This window comes from Catharus ustulatus, chromosome 3, assembly GCF_009819885.2.
Source record: "Catharus ustulatus isolate bCatUst1 chromosome 3, bCatUst1.pri.v2, whole genome shotgun sequence".
Taxonomy (NCBI): domain Eukaryota; kingdom Metazoa; phylum Chordata; class Aves; order Passeriformes; family Turdidae; genus Catharus; species Catharus ustulatus.
In genome coordinates, this window is record NC_046223.1 from 816924 (window position 1) to 834838 (window position 17915).

The 17915-nt window shown below is 42.0% G+C and overlaps 1 protein-coding gene across 2 annotated transcripts in view; it reads right to left on the reverse strand.

Moving 5' to 3' along the window:
* PSME4 (proteasome activator subunit 4) overlaps positions 1-17915 on the reverse strand; it is a 51053-nt gene that overhangs the window by 18582 nt on the left and 14556 nt on the right. For both annotated transcript variants that reach the window (XM_033056565.2, XM_033056564.2), the window contains 17 exons: positions 16606-16746; positions 16053-16169; positions 11797-11841; positions 11022-11171; positions 10348-10411; positions 8141-8215; positions 7936-8058; positions 7521-7613; positions 6590-6855; positions 5055-5241; positions 4318-4407; positions 3307-3371; positions 3063-3213; positions 1854-1952; positions 1446-1515; positions 998-1065; positions 313-528 (listed from right to left, as the gene is read on the reverse strand). In XM_033056565.2, the coding sequence (XP_032912456.1) occupies positions 313-528; positions 998-1065; positions 1446-1515; positions 1854-1952; positions 3063-3213; positions 3307-3371; positions 4318-4407; positions 5055-5241; positions 6590-6855; positions 7521-7613; positions 7936-8058; positions 8141-8215; positions 10348-10411; positions 11022-11171; positions 11797-11841; positions 16053-16169; positions 16606-16646 (1920 nt within the window). In that variant the 5' untranslated portion in view covers positions 16647-16746. The remainder of the gene's footprint in view (positions 1-312; positions 529-997; positions 1066-1445; positions 1516-1853; positions 1953-3062; positions 3214-3306; positions 3372-4317; positions 4408-5054; positions 5242-6589; positions 6856-7520; positions 7614-7935; positions 8059-8140; positions 8216-10347; positions 10412-11021; positions 11172-11796; positions 11842-16052; positions 16170-16605; positions 16747-17915) is intronic.

Below are 17915 nucleotides of genomic sequence, written 5' to 3' on the forward strand. Positions count from 1 at the left end.
TGTGTTAACTTACTATAGTCATGCAGTCATGGTAAAACACACACATCACAAACCACTAGTAAGTCATACAAAACTACTCAGAACTATACAACTACTCAAACAACATCAGTATTCATTGTTTTGCTATCAATATACTTTAATTGTCATTTGCTCTACATTTCAAAGCCCAAAGCATCACTTTCCATTGCTGCTACCACAGTTCAGAACTCTCCAAATAAAACCATTGAGTGTACGACTGCTTTAAAAAAAAACAAACAAAAAAACCAACAAAAAAGTCAAATCCTCTAATCCTAAATAAATGAAAATCCTTGCCTTGATAGGAAAGTATTCAGAAAGAGGCTTGTCAAAGCCACCTGGCACACTGCAGTACTCTGTGGGGTAGATAAGTGTAGCAGAACGAAGAAGATGGTGCAGTAGGTTACAAGACAGAATGTAACCCTGCTTACAGGTTAAGTGTAGGGTGCGCTGCAGTATCTTCCCAAACTGCTCCCTGTACAGTAGCAGCTTCTTGCCATCCACTCGAGTGATCTGGGGGCACAGAGACACATTGCAAACATCAGCCTGGTGCTGCAGGCTGGACAGGCTGCCAGGGCTCAGCCCAGCTGGGCCAGGCTCCCACTGAGCTTCCACAGCTTTCAGGGATGCCATCTGCTTCACCCCAGCCTGAATTTTCTAGCAGCACCCCCGTATCTTCTTGAATTAATTTTAAAACATTTCTATTTACCAAAAGCTTCTTATGTTTCCCCCTGCATTGATCCCTCTTCTTTCACTCCCCCTCAACAATTGTTTCAATTTCATTCCACATGCAAAACTGTTTATTTGCTTCACACAACAGCCACTCGTGTTGCATTCAAAGTCAGCTAAAAACCAGAAGCTCTCCAGTGCCACTCATACAACACTCACATTGCTTCAATAAAAGTTTATTTTTTCCTCCTTTCAGGGACATTAAGAAGGACACAGTGACACACAAGCACAAGAAGAACTTTTTTGAGAATACCTCTGATAAAAGTTGAAGATTCCAGAGCAGCTCCTTATCTAGTTCTTCATCATGTAACACATCATCATCTAGAGGAACAAGGGATAAGCACTGCTGTCACCACACTGCAGCCACCTTTTCCAAACAAGCTGCATCACAATCCAAAACCTGACTCCCAACCCTCCAACTCACACTGCACCCATGTCCAGCTGGAGGTCACCTTAGCCAATGTACCATCCTGAAACTGAGGAATGACTGGAGACATTTCAAACTGCCACATTTTTAAGAAATCATGGTCTTGCAGCCTGACAGATTTTGGCCTTAAAATGACACCACTGTCACTTTGGGTTTTATTTGTCCACTGCTGAAATGAACTCGTGGGAAACACCCAGTTCTAGATATCCTTTTCATGCCTAACAAAAATCAGCCCCACAGCAAGCCAGTGAGACTGGAAATGTCAGGAACTTACTGCCTGTGAGGTGAGTTATGACGTTGCAGCAATGGGGTACAAAAAGCTTCAAGGACTCCTCGGGGCGGCACTGCAAACAGCACCACAAAAATTAGACTTGGAAACAAAACACCTGAGGGAACTCAGCACACACACTAAAATAATAAACATCTATGACTAGATTGCATCCCAGCTCCAAATCAACATGCACTCAGCCTGACTTCATGATTCTCAGTCAACAAAACCCAAACTTAACATAAATGCAAGATAAGTAAGGTGTGAATCAACCTCCTGAAATACTGCTACATGCAACCAGCCAATTTTAGAAGACATAATATTAAGAGCCACTGTATTTACAGAGGAAAAGGCAGCATCATTAGCTATTTTCTTTTTTAAAGAGGGAGTGAAGTTAAGAGGATTTTCTCTCACTTTTACTGCAGCTCGGCACATATCGGCAACCATCCGACCAGCAACTCTTGTCTCAAATATATTTGAAACAGCAAAGTTAAAAACCTTCTCCAAGGCAACCTATAGATGAGGACAAAAAAATGGAGATTGCTTTAAAAAAAAAAAAAAGGTACTTCAAAATGTTTGATGTTACACAGAAGGCACTATCTCTACATAACCATGAGTTCTTTTAAACCAGAAACCCACAATTCACGTGGGGAAAAAAAACAGAATAGAGAGAGAGAAAGCAGCTCTGTGGAAAGCCTGAAATGTTCTCTTTGGGAAGAGAGGAGGTGGATAGCTCTTGATGACTCATGTGAGTTTAGGGTGATTCTGAAAAACTACACAGAAAATGTTTTCCAGGAATAAGTCACAGGCTGATGACAGGAAAGCTTATTTCACATGTCACAGTGAAGGAAAGTCAAGACATCCCTTGGTTAACAAATAAATAGGGAATTAATTAGCAACTATTCAAGTAGTTTTAAAGCAGATTATTTCCACCCAACACCATGCAAGGCAAGGTCAACTATATAAAATGTAGATTCCACAAACACTTGAATAATAGACAAACAGGAAAATACAAATTAAATACTTATTGACAACAAATAATTAACTTAAGACTTGCATTTACTGAAAGATTCCAAACAGAAATCATATCCAAGTGCCAATGTTCAAAATGTACAAAACCTGGCATCTTCAAGGATGAATTTATTTAAACAGAAGTATGGTAACCCAAATTAGAGGGAAAGAAGCTGTCCATGTAATAACCTGGATTCTCCACCCTCTCCCTCTGAGTTATTTTAATCCAGTTAATTTTTCTGATCCCATTAGCCACACAGTTCCTTGAACAGCCTCTTTGGCCCAGCTGAAGAAGTGGTAGGGAGGGGGAAAAAAAGGAAACAGGGGCTTGGGTGGGTCAGCATTACCAAGACATGAAAATCCATAACTAAACTGATGCAGGGATAAAAGAAACTGTTGGAATGATTTCTTGTGTTTATCATCAGTTTGCAGGAGAGCTCTGTAGGATGTAGATAAAATCACCAACCAAACTGCCACGAATTCAAGCTGGCCCCTCAGCCCTTTCCTTGGTTAAATGTGGAAGTTCACATGCACAAAGGAAGAGTTTGAACACACCAGTTGTTGCCAAAATCCAGTTTCCTAAAGGAGATGGAAAGCCCATGCTCTACATACCTTAAAGATATCCTTTGAACACTGGGTAAGGATTGTACTGAAAGTGGAAGAGAGACCCAGTTCCACCAGACTCTCCAAATGAGTCATTTTCTCTGTTTCAGTCTCCTCTCTGGTCTGTTCTAAAGTGCTGCTCTCTATAAGTCCAAAACACCTACACAGACAAACCCAGTAAGTGCAGGGTTAATTTTATAAAGTTTTATAAAGTTCTTCATGCCAAGCTTTCCCCTGTCCTTATCTCACTCACCTATCCATGAACTGTAGCACAAAATCCTCAAATTCAGCAGATGCAGAGCACAGTTCTCTCTCCACCTACAGTTTTCCAACACACAGGAAACACACGAGGTTGGCTTGTATTAAGTAAACAAAGTTTATTTCCTATCTTAACCACTTCCAGTGTCCAAGTGAGAACATCCTCCAGTGCATTTCCCACCACACAGACTCAAGGGCTCCATGAAACACGTTCCTGACACTGTCCTGTCCCAATTTCCTGGCCTGGATGTGCATCCAAATAACCTCTCTGGTGAAATCAGGTCTGCCTCCATGGATACAACCTTTGGCCTCACCACTGATCCTCCTTGGCAGCAGGAGGTCAGTGAGAGCCAGGGGTGCTGCCAGACCTGCTCTCCTGGCAGATTTACATTAAATACTCACTGAACAAACTCCTCTTTGTTTCTGAGTGCTGCAGCTCTGGAGCACTGGAATCCACCTTTGCATTTGGGCAGCCTGCAGCTCTCAGAGCTCCCAAGTGTCCCAGGAGCAAACAGGTGTGGTGATAAGGGGGATAAGACTCACTGCCTAATGCTGTTACTGTCTCTTAACTGGAAGAGATTAACAAGTATCTGGAGGGAAAGCAATAGAATCTCAATCAGGGAAGGGAAGCAGGACTTAAAACAGGAGCAGGGGTTTCTTCAGGAAGAAAACAGCCCTGGAAAATGAAGGGAAAAAACCCCATCTGAAGCACTCTTTAAAATAACTGCAGAGTCCAACATCCTCCTCAAGGCAGGGAAAGCTCCAAGTCAAATGACAGCACACAGGGCCCTGAGCAATTTAGTTTGGACTTAAAAACATTAAATTGCCTGAATTTAACATTCTCTACAACAAGCTGTGACTAAGAACAATTGCTAAAGCCTATTTGCACACTGGCATCAGCTCCACTGATAGAAACAAACAGGATTCACATCTTTGCACATGCTGCTAGAAATTAAATTGAAAATTAAGTGACAGCTTTGTTTTCATACCAACCCAGCACTCTTACCTCTGAAAGATCATCTCTTTCTTGCAATACAGATGAACAATCTACTAAAGGCACCAGAGTAGAAAATGTTGCAATGAACTGGAATGTAATCTGTTGAGAGGTACAAACAGCTCTTTAATCAGTGTTATTGCATCTACACCTTAAAAAGATTTACAGTTAAGGTGTAGGATCTAAAGAAAATTATACTAAAGAAAAAATAAATAAATCAAGAGCTCATTCTCTCACCCTAAAACTTCAACAGTTACTTCAGATTTCATATATAGAACTTAACAGGCAGCACTGTAAAATCAGTCTCAATTTTCTATGTAACACAGTCATTATTCTGTGCTGAACTTTAAAGCTACAAAACCCCAATATTTACATTGTTTTAAGTAAAATAATATGAATTTCTAAAACATTAACTTTCATAATATAATAAAAACCTAGTGATAAAGGGCTTCCTTTTGATCTTAGGACTAGGAATATTTGCTAGCAGCTGTGGAGCAGCCATTTAATCCTATTTTTCAGAACAGCCCAAAAAGTCAGTACAATGCTTATCACAACCACTTTGCACTGCTAAATGAGCCAAAGAGGCTTGTAATATTAAATTTTTAGGAGTAAAATCATGCAGGAAAAAAAAAAAAAGGCTGATAAATTCTGGACACGGGAGTTACCTGCTTCCACAGAAATACAGAAATATTTCTATATAAAATATACTATCAGTTAGTTAATAAAAAAGGCAATATTTGTCCACTCACCATGCACTTGCTGAAGTCATTTGGGTCCACCCCAGGCAAGGCTCTCATCAGCAGAGGTAGCATGTGTGTGGGACCCTCAGGAAACCACTTCCCCCCGGACACCAGGCTCCGAGCCACGCCAATGACACAGCTCAGCGTGGCTGTGAGCTGGTGAGGCTCTGTCAGGGTCTCAAGTGCAGGATATGTTCTGGAAAATGGGAGGCAGGTAGATTGGCTACTGTAATGTTCCTAAAGCTTTCAAAGAAAATAAAAGTGGACTGTATGTGGTATTTGCTGTGTTAAAGACCAAAAAAAATGGAATGTTTCCAAAATGGTCTTCTCATCATTTCCCATAAGATTTAATATTGTTTTGTTACAGTGCTCCTTCCACTGGATCAGTTCAGGATTAAAGACCTTCTGAGCAGCTGCAGCACAGGAATGAGGAACTGCCTGTGCTCCTGCATCCTGTGATTTCCCTGTTTGGACTTGGAGGCAATGCCAGCCCTAAGGCTCTTGTGGCAAACATGAAAACGTGTTTTGGCTGCCTCTAAACAGAGAGGGGACCTCTTACTTCATGTTACATTCAAGTCCAGACCTCTCCAGCAAAAACTGGGAAGTTACTGTGATTTTTAAACCTTTTATTTTTTTAAAAACACTTTCCTGCTGCTACAAGAGCCTCCAGCTCCAGGAGTCACAGAGCTACCCCTGCCCTACGTCAGCCAGAGCACAGCTCACCCAAATCTTCTGCAACTGCAGCCAAGGCAAACATTCCAGGGATAGCCTGAGCTAAAGGGAGGGCAGCCCTAGCCAGCACTGCTGCCCTGCTTGGGTGTTTTGTAAAAGAGTGCATTTATCAAGTTTTTACAAACAGCTGAGTCAGGGAGGTGTGGAACACAGGGAGAGGGAAGGGCTCTTCAATCAAACTCATTCCTCTGCTGTTTTGTCAAAGTACAAAAGGCTCCAGAGGGAATACAGATGGGGGCTAGGGGAAAGGCTTCAGAGGAGCAGGAAGGAGCAACATTTTAATTTGGGAATTTCAGGCATCAAGGCATTAGAAATAGTACAAACCAAGTATTTTCCCAGGGCACACAGTCTGGCAACTACAAAGTCAGCAATGCCAGTGAATTTAAACAATCTGTAACACGATCTAATCCAAGCAGAAATATAAAATAGATCCTTATGGCTACACAGCCATCCAGGTGGCTTGTGAATAAAGGATGCAAAATTGCTTTTTCAACTGGTCCACCCACTATCTGATACAAAATGCTCCCAGAAATCCAAGTCACCTGAGGACTGCCTACCCTAAAGCACACGAGCTGTCAACAGCTCCTAGAACAACGCCACTTGCCAGGTGTTAAAAAAAACCAAAACCCAACCAAACAACAAACAAATCAAATTAATTTAAAAAATCGAGTTCTCCCTTGCTCCCATTCTGACTGAGGTGATTGCTCAGCTGCAGGGATTCACTCACAGCAGCAATTAATTTATTATTTAATATGACTGCTCCTCCTATGGATTCCGTGGGCAGGATGTTGCAACGCTCCTGCAAAACTCACTTCTCAAGCACGGGTGGAATTACTAATTCAGGACGCATCAGTGCCAGGTTCTGCAGGGCTTGGGCAGCCTCCAGGCTCCCAGTTTTGCTGAACATGGCCAGGAGGACGGGCTGGATGATGCACTGCACAAAGTCTGTCACATCCTGGTCTGTGAGTTTGTGGCTCTCAGGGACAGGAGTTAACCAGGTCGCCTTCTTGTAGCGCTCGCGGTGCAGCCGCCTCACCACGCTGCTGGGCAGCCTCTGCAGCAGCTTCATCAGCTTGTTCTGGGAACACAGCACAAATCCTGCTCAGGGGCCTGGGCAGCACCACACTTCCATACAAAACATGAAGTACACAGCCACAATAAAGGAGCGCTCAGAGGAGCTCTAAAATACAACGCTCAGAATTTGTTGCTAAAGTTGATCCCCAAAATATCAGTAACTGTGCTGCCAGCACTTGTGGTTAAAAAAGTCATGAAAATCACATTAAAATTATACCATCAAGGATCAAGATTATTTACATATTTAGGACATCTTTGGGAGCATTCCCTGCACGTTCACATGTAAGCAAATACCCTATTCAAGAACAAGCCAGCTGCCTTGGCACTGCTGGGACCAGCCTTGCTGTTTTAATCTCTATTTTCCACTAGCTATCACAGTGAGATTCTTACACTCTTCAGCAGAAGATTCCTCCAGTTACATCATCCAAAATTAGGCTTCAAACTAAACAATGCACTAAAAATCCTTTTTGTTTTGTTTAACAGAATCACAGAATGGGTTGGGCTGGAAGTGACCTCAAAGCTCGTGCAATTCCAAACTCCTGCCATGGGCAGGGACACCTTCCACTAGACCAAACTGCCCCAAGGCCATCCTAGATTTCCATAACTTGGAGCACACAGGGCTGGCAGGCTGAAATCCCAAGTTCTTGTCCTGCCACCCCCAGCACTCACCAGCCAGCGCCCGTTATTCGAGGGGTGGTAGAAAGAGGCAATGCTGTTGAACAAGCCAGACAAATGCTTCTGCACCAGCTTACTTGGTCCACCCTGAAACAAAGAAATCACTGCATTTTATCACACAGACCAAGATGAAACCATCAGGTAACAGCAGCAGGAGGCACGGGTGTGTTAGACCTCAAAGCAGCAAAGCACATCCCACCCTCAGCTAAGCACCAAGAGCAAATTCTCTCCCTCCCATCTGCTGAGCTTCACACTCAAACAGGTGCCTGCTCCTTTCCCAGCTGTGACACAAACCTTCCCAGCCCCATCCCACACTGAGACTGGAACAATGGACTTGAAATATTAATCCTAAATACGTATTTAAAGCTTTGCATTGGTGTTTGTTTCATTTTATGAAGCAGTTGCTCACCATCATGGCTGTGATCCACATCACTGCATGTCCTACATCGTAAGCATTTGTTAAGAATCTTGGAACAACCACCTGATTGCTTCCCACTGGCAGATTTAAACTCCTCAAAATCCTAGTAAAAATCTGACAGGAAGAAAAAGAAACGTTGGAAACCAAACCCACCATGCAGGATAAGTAAGGCTTATCATGAAATGAGCACTGTTACCTTTGGTACATATGGATCCCAGTCTATGTACCCAATGTTGTCAGTGGCCAAGCGAGCAAAAAGATTGACTAGATGCTGAAAATAACCAGAAAAAAGGGAATATTCATTAGAATATATTGAGAATAAGAGATGCAAAGCCCTCCAGCTACTTGACATACACAAGATAAAAGCTACCCATGGCACTAAAAGCACTTGAGAAGGGAGATTTCACTCCAAGCCTTTCACTGGCCTAAAATAGAATTTGTACAGAGACACGGAAGGAAAATTCCACCAACTCATCCATCTAGCTTTTCCCAATATTTAGCTGTTTAGGACAATTAGTTCCTGCAGGATCCATCCTACTCAGTGTGTGCTGCTGGCTGTCACATTTGTGTGCTTTGGTTTAAACCCATCAGTGGCTTGTAAAGGTCACAGGCATCAGCTGTCAGCTGGGAGGGCAGCCTGTGACTGCCCATGAAGTATTAGACACTCCATCACCAGCAGACAGCCCCAGGAGCCCAAAAGGGAACTGGAAAACGTCCTCAGGAAAGATAGTTATCAGGATTGAAGCAAGGAAAAAAAATGAGATGGAGTCTCACTCTTGTGTCCTGATGACAAAAAGCACATCACCCACCAACTCTGCTTTTAGGAGCTTCTTCAAATCAGGAAAGACCTGCCAGGCTCTTGATGCTTCCATCAGTATTTTGAAGCAATGACAAGGCCAAAAGGAAGGGCCTTAAATAATCCTGCCTAATTCTGAGACAGATAGGCCAGAGGAACAGGTCACCTCTCAGGCTGGAGGACATGGCAGCTTTGGAAAATCCCCCAAGTTCAGTTCAGGACATCAGACACAGCCTGCAGACAAGGGTTACACTTTCTGTAATGATCTGCCTTTTTCATTTGGTCTGAGGAAATACCCACTGAAAAAGATCCCTGCTATGCACACAAGGAATTGATTCCACAGCTCCCCTTCAAACAGCAAGTCTAATTCCTGCCAAAGCAAGCTGAGGAAAAGCTTGCAGCATACAGAGGCTTAAATTGGATTGCAGAGTCAGAACCCATGTGTCTAATTATCTGCATCCCAGCCTGATGGAATGAACCTGACTTTAAGAAATGGACACGACACAAAAGCAAACAAGAAGTGAAAGCTTTGGGGGAAAAAGCAAGCAAACTGTCACAGTACAGTGATAGAGGGAAAAAATAGCAGAGATAAGTTGTGAAAGAGTGCTGATGATTATTTGTTACACAGCTTGACAGAAACAAACTAAATCATGATGTTCAAGCACAGGCTGTCACAGTTCTGTCAGAAGGAATAGACAGAATTATGGGGTTTTTTTGGAGGGGAGAACCAGAGAGCACAGAATCTCCAACCCAGCTTTGGCATCAGCAGTGCTTGAATCTGGACAGCTGCCAAGTGCTGGGCCCAAGGCTGCTCCCCTGGACTTGTGCTGGAAGGCAGGAAGACCCATGGAAAGTGTGCTTTGGCAATCAGACACAGAGAAGTTCTCCTTGTGGATCCAGGCAGGAGATTAGTAAAAGGAGCCAGATGGCCAATGAGCTTATGTTCATACTGAGCAGGGAAAAAAAAACTGGGGATAGGCCAAGTTTCACTGCAGCAAACCAAGGCACAGCTCAGCTGACACCAACAGCACCTGAGCTGCTGCTGGGGCTGCCTCCAGAGGGAGGTTTTCACTTCCCAGCTTTGCATCTCCTCACATGAGACACACAGCAGGGCCACACAGGTCCAGGGCAGACTATCTGCCTTGGAAGATACAGCCCAAGGGAAATTTTGGCCAAGGGGAGTACAGATTCCTTATTGTATCTCAAAGAGGACAGCAGCTCATTGCAGTGAAGGCAAAACCACCACTCAAAATTAGGGACCATCCAAGATGCATTAAAAGACAGGACAGAAGTGTAATTTCTAGAAATTACAACTGCACTTTGCATAATTCTAAGTATTAGCAGGAAGTCTGGGAAATGCCAGCATTCCCAAGGCTGGAATGAAAAGCTGCCTGAGCTGGCCATTAGACAATGTCCACCAAGCACAACTGCAGCCTCATTTATTTAGACAGTAATTGCTTGCTAACAATAATGAAATTATTGTCTCTGCTTTCTTGTACTAGTTAAAGCAGAAGGGAAAAAATCCATTATATCACTGATTGGCTTCAATTCCTTGCAAGCACATTGTAGGAATATTTAAATGAGGATTTCTTCAAGCAAATACTTACCCCTTCCCACTGGGGAAGGTTTTGAACTGACACCCAAAGGCCTATGAATTCATCAAACCAAAGCCTGGAAGGAAACAGAAGCAGAATAATTTTAACACTGAGAAAGCAGCTCCCTCACTGAATATTTATCCCTCACTTTGCCAGGTGGCTGCAGGAATTCACCTGTCCCTCAATTCATTCAGCAAGAACAGGGATCAACACACCTTTATCAATTTATCACAGCATATTCCCAAATCTTTTAGTCCTTGCTTTTTTTCTTTATTTCTCCTTTGATCCCCCTTTCACACAACTGTCTCTTCAGGAGTTTCCTGATCTACCTCAGCTCTGCCATCCCAACACAGGGAAATCAGATAAAAACAAGTGACACTTCACATCCCTCTGCCTTGCACTGTGAAATTTGTCCCTTTTGATCAGTGGTCACAAGTGACATCAGCTTCTCTGAATTCATCTGAGGCCAAGGATGCAAACCCTCCACACCAGTCCCTGACTTAAATTCACCTTTACAAACCCCACTTAATTCAATTTAGCTTGATTTGCTGTGTGTAATCACCAAAGAAGCAGGCTGACAGCATTTCTGCCTTCAACTCCTGCCAAAAACGCTGCTGGAAAGCCACCAGTGACTTGGAATCACCCTAAAAGAGATGATTTCTTGCATTTGGAGCAGTGGCACCTACTTGAAACCCTTGTGGTGGAGCTCAGGGGGAAGGGTGGTGGGCAGGAAGAGCTCAAAGTAGGTGATGGCCTTCTGCATGGTGACATCGAAGGGACACATCAAAGGCCTCCACTCATCCAGCATTTCTGCAGTGGCATCTTCTGGGAAATACCTGGGAACAAGGGAACCATTCAATCTGCACTGACTTGCCTTGAAAGTTGGGCTCCTTTTAAGCACATTAAAAACTAGCTGTTAATCTATCACAAATGTTCACTTTAGGGTAAAACTAAGTGCCCAGGCAGCCCTCACCTCCAAAACCCTTCAAAAAACAGAGGTAAATCAAGGACACTGTGGTGCATCACTTTATTAAAAAGATTCCTGTCCTGTTGAAGCAGAGAAGAATCTGTGCAATGCAAAACCATCTCACTGTGAAGGCTGATCCAAATCAAACAACTATTACTCATTTTTGATGCAATATTAAAAAAAAAAAATCACTTCAGGCACGAGGATCATTTATAGAAACATTACAGGAACACTGATGATTTAATTTCTTTTAAAACACACTAAGTATGCATGCAATGCAGTATTTAAAATGCATAATAGGTACATTTTTTTATACAACAGAACTATTGCAACCAAGGCTGTTAAAAAAGGAAAAATAAACCCCAGAAAAGTCTCTCCTCTCCACACCAAGCTTTCAAACAGCAGCCAAGCAATGACAGTGGGGTCTTTTAGACACTTTCCCCCTCCTTCCTAAATTAATACCAAAAAAAAAAAATAATGAAACAAACACTTACGGCCTGCAGCTCTTCACGAGCGTTTTCAGAACACTTTCTACAGAACTGAAACAAGAAAAGGGAATGTCAGGAATAATACATTACTAAATTTCAGAGACAGCATAAAACAAACAACCATTTGCTGACCTTTCCCTCCAGAGCTTAAGATAATGTTGATGCAATTAGATGTCTTCTCTGAACATGCATTAGCTAATTGCCTTCTCCACAGACCTAACTGCAACAATTAAAATTGCTCTGCTCAACTCCTGCTCCTATTTTTTATACACTACTCTGGCACTTCCTGCATTAAAATCAGGAATTACTACCAGTTCATGGAAGTGAAATTTGAATGACATCCTGCATTTTGTCCACAAATAACCAGCAAAGTGACTTCTGGGGGAGAGGAAAACATAGAGAAATGGGTTTGTGGAATTCATGAATATTTGTAAGATAAATAAAGGCGACTTGTTGGTTTGTCCTTTTCAATGTGGTTTTGGGTTTTGTCCAGTGGTTCTAAGAAGAAATGAATTATCTGCACATCAAGGGTTATTTCACTGGAGTCCCTCCCAAGTAACAAGCTGATTTTAGAAGTGCTTTCATCCACAGCAGAAACTCTTATCTGAGAAATCATTTCAACACCTATTGTCACAGGATGCCATCAAAACTTTAAAAAGGCTAAATCTCAAAATAAACTCGAAGAATACGAGGGAGGGGGAGCAGAGAGTGATCAGGCACAAGGGTAGTAAATTGTCACCTTCTTCAAACCTTCCATTTATTACACAACCACCTCAAGACTAACTTGCACTTCTACCCAAAAACATTCCCTGAATGAAAAAAAAAAAGTCCTGGCAGAACAAATCCTTACATCTTTTAGATATGCTTTCTCTAGAAATAGGAATATTGCATTCTTTCATTCAACATCCCAAAGGAATGTTGAAAAATGCTTTTCTGCTCAGAAAAAGATGATGCAAATGTGAATTTTAGAATTTTACCAAGATCAGTTAATTCTGAGACACACAAATACTGATCATGTACTATTGCCTCTGCAGGCCTGTGTGAAGTAAACTGATCCCATACAGCCAGGAGAAATAAAAAAATGGATAAATCACCATTTATCACTCAATATAAGCCAGGAAAAGCCCACCCAGCCCTCAGAGCACCGCTTCAGTGCCCTGGAAGATACAAAATTATGTATATTTTATGCAACAGTGACAAAGGCAACTCCTCCAGAAAGAAAATTTCAGCTAACTGACTCTAAAGTGTGGAGAGGAAATTAAACAAAATAAAGTCATCAAACAAAAAGAAAACCAAACTCTGCAGGAAGCTCAGGAATATCCTGCCTTCAAGTGAATATTGTCCTTGAAGGAGTTAGAAAAAAAGATAACAGTTGTTCCAAGAGCAGATAAATAAAGCATGAACCAGCACATTCCTCAGGAGCATTAAAAATTCACATGATAAATGTTTGGGTGACTAAAACAAACAAGCTCCCCCCAGACTGTCACTCCACTCAAGTCAGCTCTCACTAAGGAAAACCTGAAGGACAGGAATTTTAACAATTGGCCAGAGACCAAGAAAATTTTAAAATCAAAGAGTTTTTACTCAGATCTCAGTGTTTGTCAGTGTGAAAGGAGAAAGACTGGGATGTTCTCTCCTCTCTTTTGGTCACAAATGTAGGAAGTCAGCAAGATTTGTACCCAAGGGACTTCCATGCAGGAGAGTGTTCAAGCAGAGCCCAGCTCCAGGGACATCCTGGAATATTCCCATGAGGGGATTGATAGGAAAGGACAGGACAGTGCAGCTGGGGAGACACATTAAAGAACACCCAGCACCACTTTTAACATCTAGCACTGTTAGCTTTTTTGGATTACAGGATTATTTGCTTCTTTTGGAAAGGGGATGGTGATACTCATTTGCAAATTGTGGGGTTTTTTTCCCTTTGCATTTACATAGGGAAATATGTTTCAGTTAAAATGATTTACATATGAACAGAGAGTTGACTATTCCTTTATCAAAAAGCAGTAAGACAAATTTCAGTTTTTCAGGAGAAGGCCTGAAGGTGAAGTCTAGTCCTGAAGTGGACACTCCACCACAGAGCTTAAATTAAGACAATGGAAAGAGCAACCAGCTAGAGTTTCACAAATTATTTTAGTGATCTCCTAACTAGAGTGAGCCATCTCTCACTGGATTAGTACAACTAAGCCCTTGTTTCTAAAAAAACCCCAAACAAAGCAAACCCCACTGCAATCCCACTGCCACTTCCACCAGTTCTCTGCATTTACCATGCACCAAACCTCCAGATACTGTGTCCCTACAAAAATTCCCAGTGAACTCTTGACACAGAAGCCCTGGACAGCCCCAAGGTTGTTGCTGGGTGGATTTTCCAGAAGCCATTACCTCACTGCTAAAGCACTTTCCATGATTTCACAGGATTTAAGAGGAAGGTACCTTCACCCTGCAATGTGATTTTATCCACAATCACACACAACAACTGCTCCAATGGAACACTCAGCTCTCATTTCAACCCCTGAGATGGTTAAATGAGTTAGAACAGAGCCCTGGAGAGCCACTCCACACACACTGCTCGGGTCCCCATTAGCAAGGTTTGCATCCAGTGCGACATTCTCATCACCAGTGGTGTCAGGTTAACATCGCCCTTCCAATACAATCATTTATGCAGAGAATTCCACCTGTGTGACAGTGTTACAGTCCAACCCAACATGCAGAAGGGACATTGGCCAGAGCTCAACAACAACAAAGAAAGAATCATTCTTACCACCTATGTAATACATTAAGCACAAATGTTTTAGGTGAAGACCAGCCTGGTCGATATGAACTGAATGTAAACAAAAATAAAATTCAATTAAAACAGGAGGTAAATTAAACAGCTACAAATCAGCTCTTAAAACCTTGGCTGCCACCAAAAAGATACCCCTCAAAAAAGGATGAGCACTGTATGAGAAGGAATCGCACTGCATGCAGTGTCTGACACAGAATAAAGTTAATAAAAGGTGAATGCTTCAGTCAGATCTTCACAACAGAAATCTTCCTTCCTGCTTAACCTCCTTTATCCTCCTGGAACAGTTCCCTCCTCCCTACACCTTCCCCCCAGAGCAAGGTGTGCAGGTACAAAAATAAAAAAAGATAAAATAAACCAAGGAAAGGCTGCGCTCTTTCACATTTTACCTACAATTACCAAAATAATTCCATTTAGTAAACTGATTCTTTTTGAGAAATTCAGCCTGAAGTGCTCCATATATTTCCTGTTCATGTTCCCCATCATCAATAGGATCTTCCCCTAAGGAATCAGGGGCAGTGCTTCATCATCCTTCAGCAAATTATTTTTTTAAAAGCAAAAGCAAGTGAAGCACTTTCACCTGCATTTCTTGACATAAAGCTTCAATTCAACCAAAGATAATGCATTATCCATGTGCTATCTTTTATAATTTGCAATTTACAGAGCAGGACTTTCTCTGACTGGGGTAATTATGAAAATTTTAAGTCTGAAAATCTGACAGATGGAGAGGGACTGACAGTGCAGAGAAAGCAAAGAAAACAAGTTTTCATTTTTAAAATCAGCAGAACATGCCTAAAATTCTTAACTGGAGAAAACAAATTGTATCTCCCTATCACAGCATCACTTTGAGTAAATATGTGTATTTCCTATAGAAAATAATTCACTTTTCTGGGAGTGCAGACTGATTTACACCTGGATTCCAGACCCTGGGAATGATTACAGGACAAATATTCAAGGACAATACAGTTTGTATATTTTTCCCCCCACAATTTTACCTTGTTATAGAAGAGAACAGCAAACACTTAACTTAGTAGCTGTGCTAGTTTTGGCTGGGTTAAGTTAATTCTATTCACATTATTACCCATCTTTAGCTCAATTCACCAGTTCTCACTTTTACCCTTCCAGTTTTCTCCCCAGTCCACCAGGAAGGGCAGTGAGTGAGGCTTAGTTGCCAGCTGAGGTTAAACCACAACAACACTCTTAAATATTTCATCCTAAATTCATTAAACTGTGGGTTGCCACCCTAAAATAAGTCAAGCAAGCATATTTAAAAATTAATATAATTCATAAAGAAACAGCATGACAAACACAAGCCACCAGCAGAAGGAGATACATGATTCAGTGCAGCCCTGCATGCAATTATTGAAAGGTGCCTGGTGAAAATAGAAACAGAATATTTCCCATGTATCAAATCCCAGATATTAAAAGCACATTACAAAGTACTTTAAATCAGGTACTAACAGCTTTTAAAATGTGAACTTACTTGGGAAACCAATTTAATCCCAGATGTTCTGTTTTGGAGTATAATATCCTTTCCAACATTTCATAGAGTGGTCGCCATGGTAACTCTAAATCATCCCTGGAAAGCAGTTCCTTTTTCCTAATAGGAAACAAAACACCAAGCACTTCAGGATTCCACACTGCCAGGGACATGCTGCACATGGGGACACCCAGATCCCTGCTCCCAGTTTGGCACAAGCTGCAGGAAGGCCAGGCAGGACCAGGCTGGCCACTGTGACAGTACAAGTGACACCATCAGGACTTTTCCTGACTAAGTGGAGTTGTGAGCCAGTCTTCATCCTCTCCCTAGCTGAGATTCAGCCTTAATTCTTGGCTCTCTGAGCTGACTCCTTTCAGTCCCACTCCTAAAGCTCTGTTTGTGTTTGCACAAGAGAACCCTTTAACCACCAGCACTGTACAGGGCAGATAAGTGAAGTAACCTTTAACAACTCTGCCACATGGAAGGTACAACATTGAGCAAGAGATCAACTGTTCTCAGGCAGAAGTTTCCACAGTCAGCAGAAATCTCTACTCACTTCAACAGGTTGATCAGCAGGCGTGCAAATCCTTGCATCATGCTGATCTCCAGCTTTGGAATTGTCACCAACTCGTACAGCAGTTTGATGAACAGCACGTGATCCTCCCTGCTGAATTTTCTCCCATACAGTCGGATGTATCTGCAAACCAAACACAGGGGGACTCAGCAACATTTTAAAGCAGCCCATTTTATCCAGGACCTGAGCCAGAATCATTCTGATTTGCTGCTCAGTGAAACAAAACTAAAACCTGGTTCTCAAGAACCTGAAGACACACCAAAGGAAGATTTACAACTGCAGTTACAGGAAGAAAAGGAATAACCAAATAAAGTTTACAGCCCTCTTAAGATTCTACAAATACTGTAACTTCATGGACAGGACACAATCCAGGAAGCTAAAATAACAAAAAGCATCAAGCCAAGCCCAAATCCAATAGCTGAACAACTGATTTAGACACTGAGCTTTGCTGGTGGGGTGGCCCACTATCTTCAGCAGGGGCAGATCCATCAGACTCACTCCAGAAGTGTTTGCTGGTTTTGAGTTGAGATTGAAAAAAAAGATATTCTGCACCAGCAAAACCTATATAAGGTGCTAGCAGAGCATTTTAGGTGTGGCACAACTGCAAATTACTGTTCACTGGGAGGCAACTTCCCTTTTTGTTACTGCTCTGACTATTCTTAAAGACACACAAGAAAGCTGCCCTGCACTTCCCTTTTCCTGTCAAATTCAAGGGGGATGTTTACATTTGACGGGCAGGGTTCTCACTACTGTTCAGCTCAACATGTTGTACTTATTTTAAACACAGAAGGAAACAAACAAAACACAGGATAACCCACTTTTCCACCACAGGAACCTAAATAATCTGGATTGGCCAGAGACACTACCTACCTACAGAATTACACCACCCAGAGCTGAACACCTACACTTTTCACATGCCTAAAAAAAAAAAGACATCCAAAAAGAATCCTCAGGGTAAGAAAAATGGGTGAAACATGTATGATTAAAAATAAAAAATAAAAAGGAAAAAAAGAACTAACTGCAGAAACCTGGAAAATAAGTTGTAACTCCAAAGAAACACAGAGATCCAATTCATCTGCCAGCAGTGCTATATATAACTGAAAACAAAATGTTTGGCTGGTTCTCCTCCGTGACATTTGCTAACAACAGCTCTGCTACACAAAATGCTGTTTAATTAAGAAAGGAGTAAAGTACACAGAAACGTGCTGAACACCATGCCCAAGCAGCAGGATTTGATGCCAAATTGCTCCCATATTTTACAGCTTCTTTATGTAGGAGGGAGGCAGAGCTGA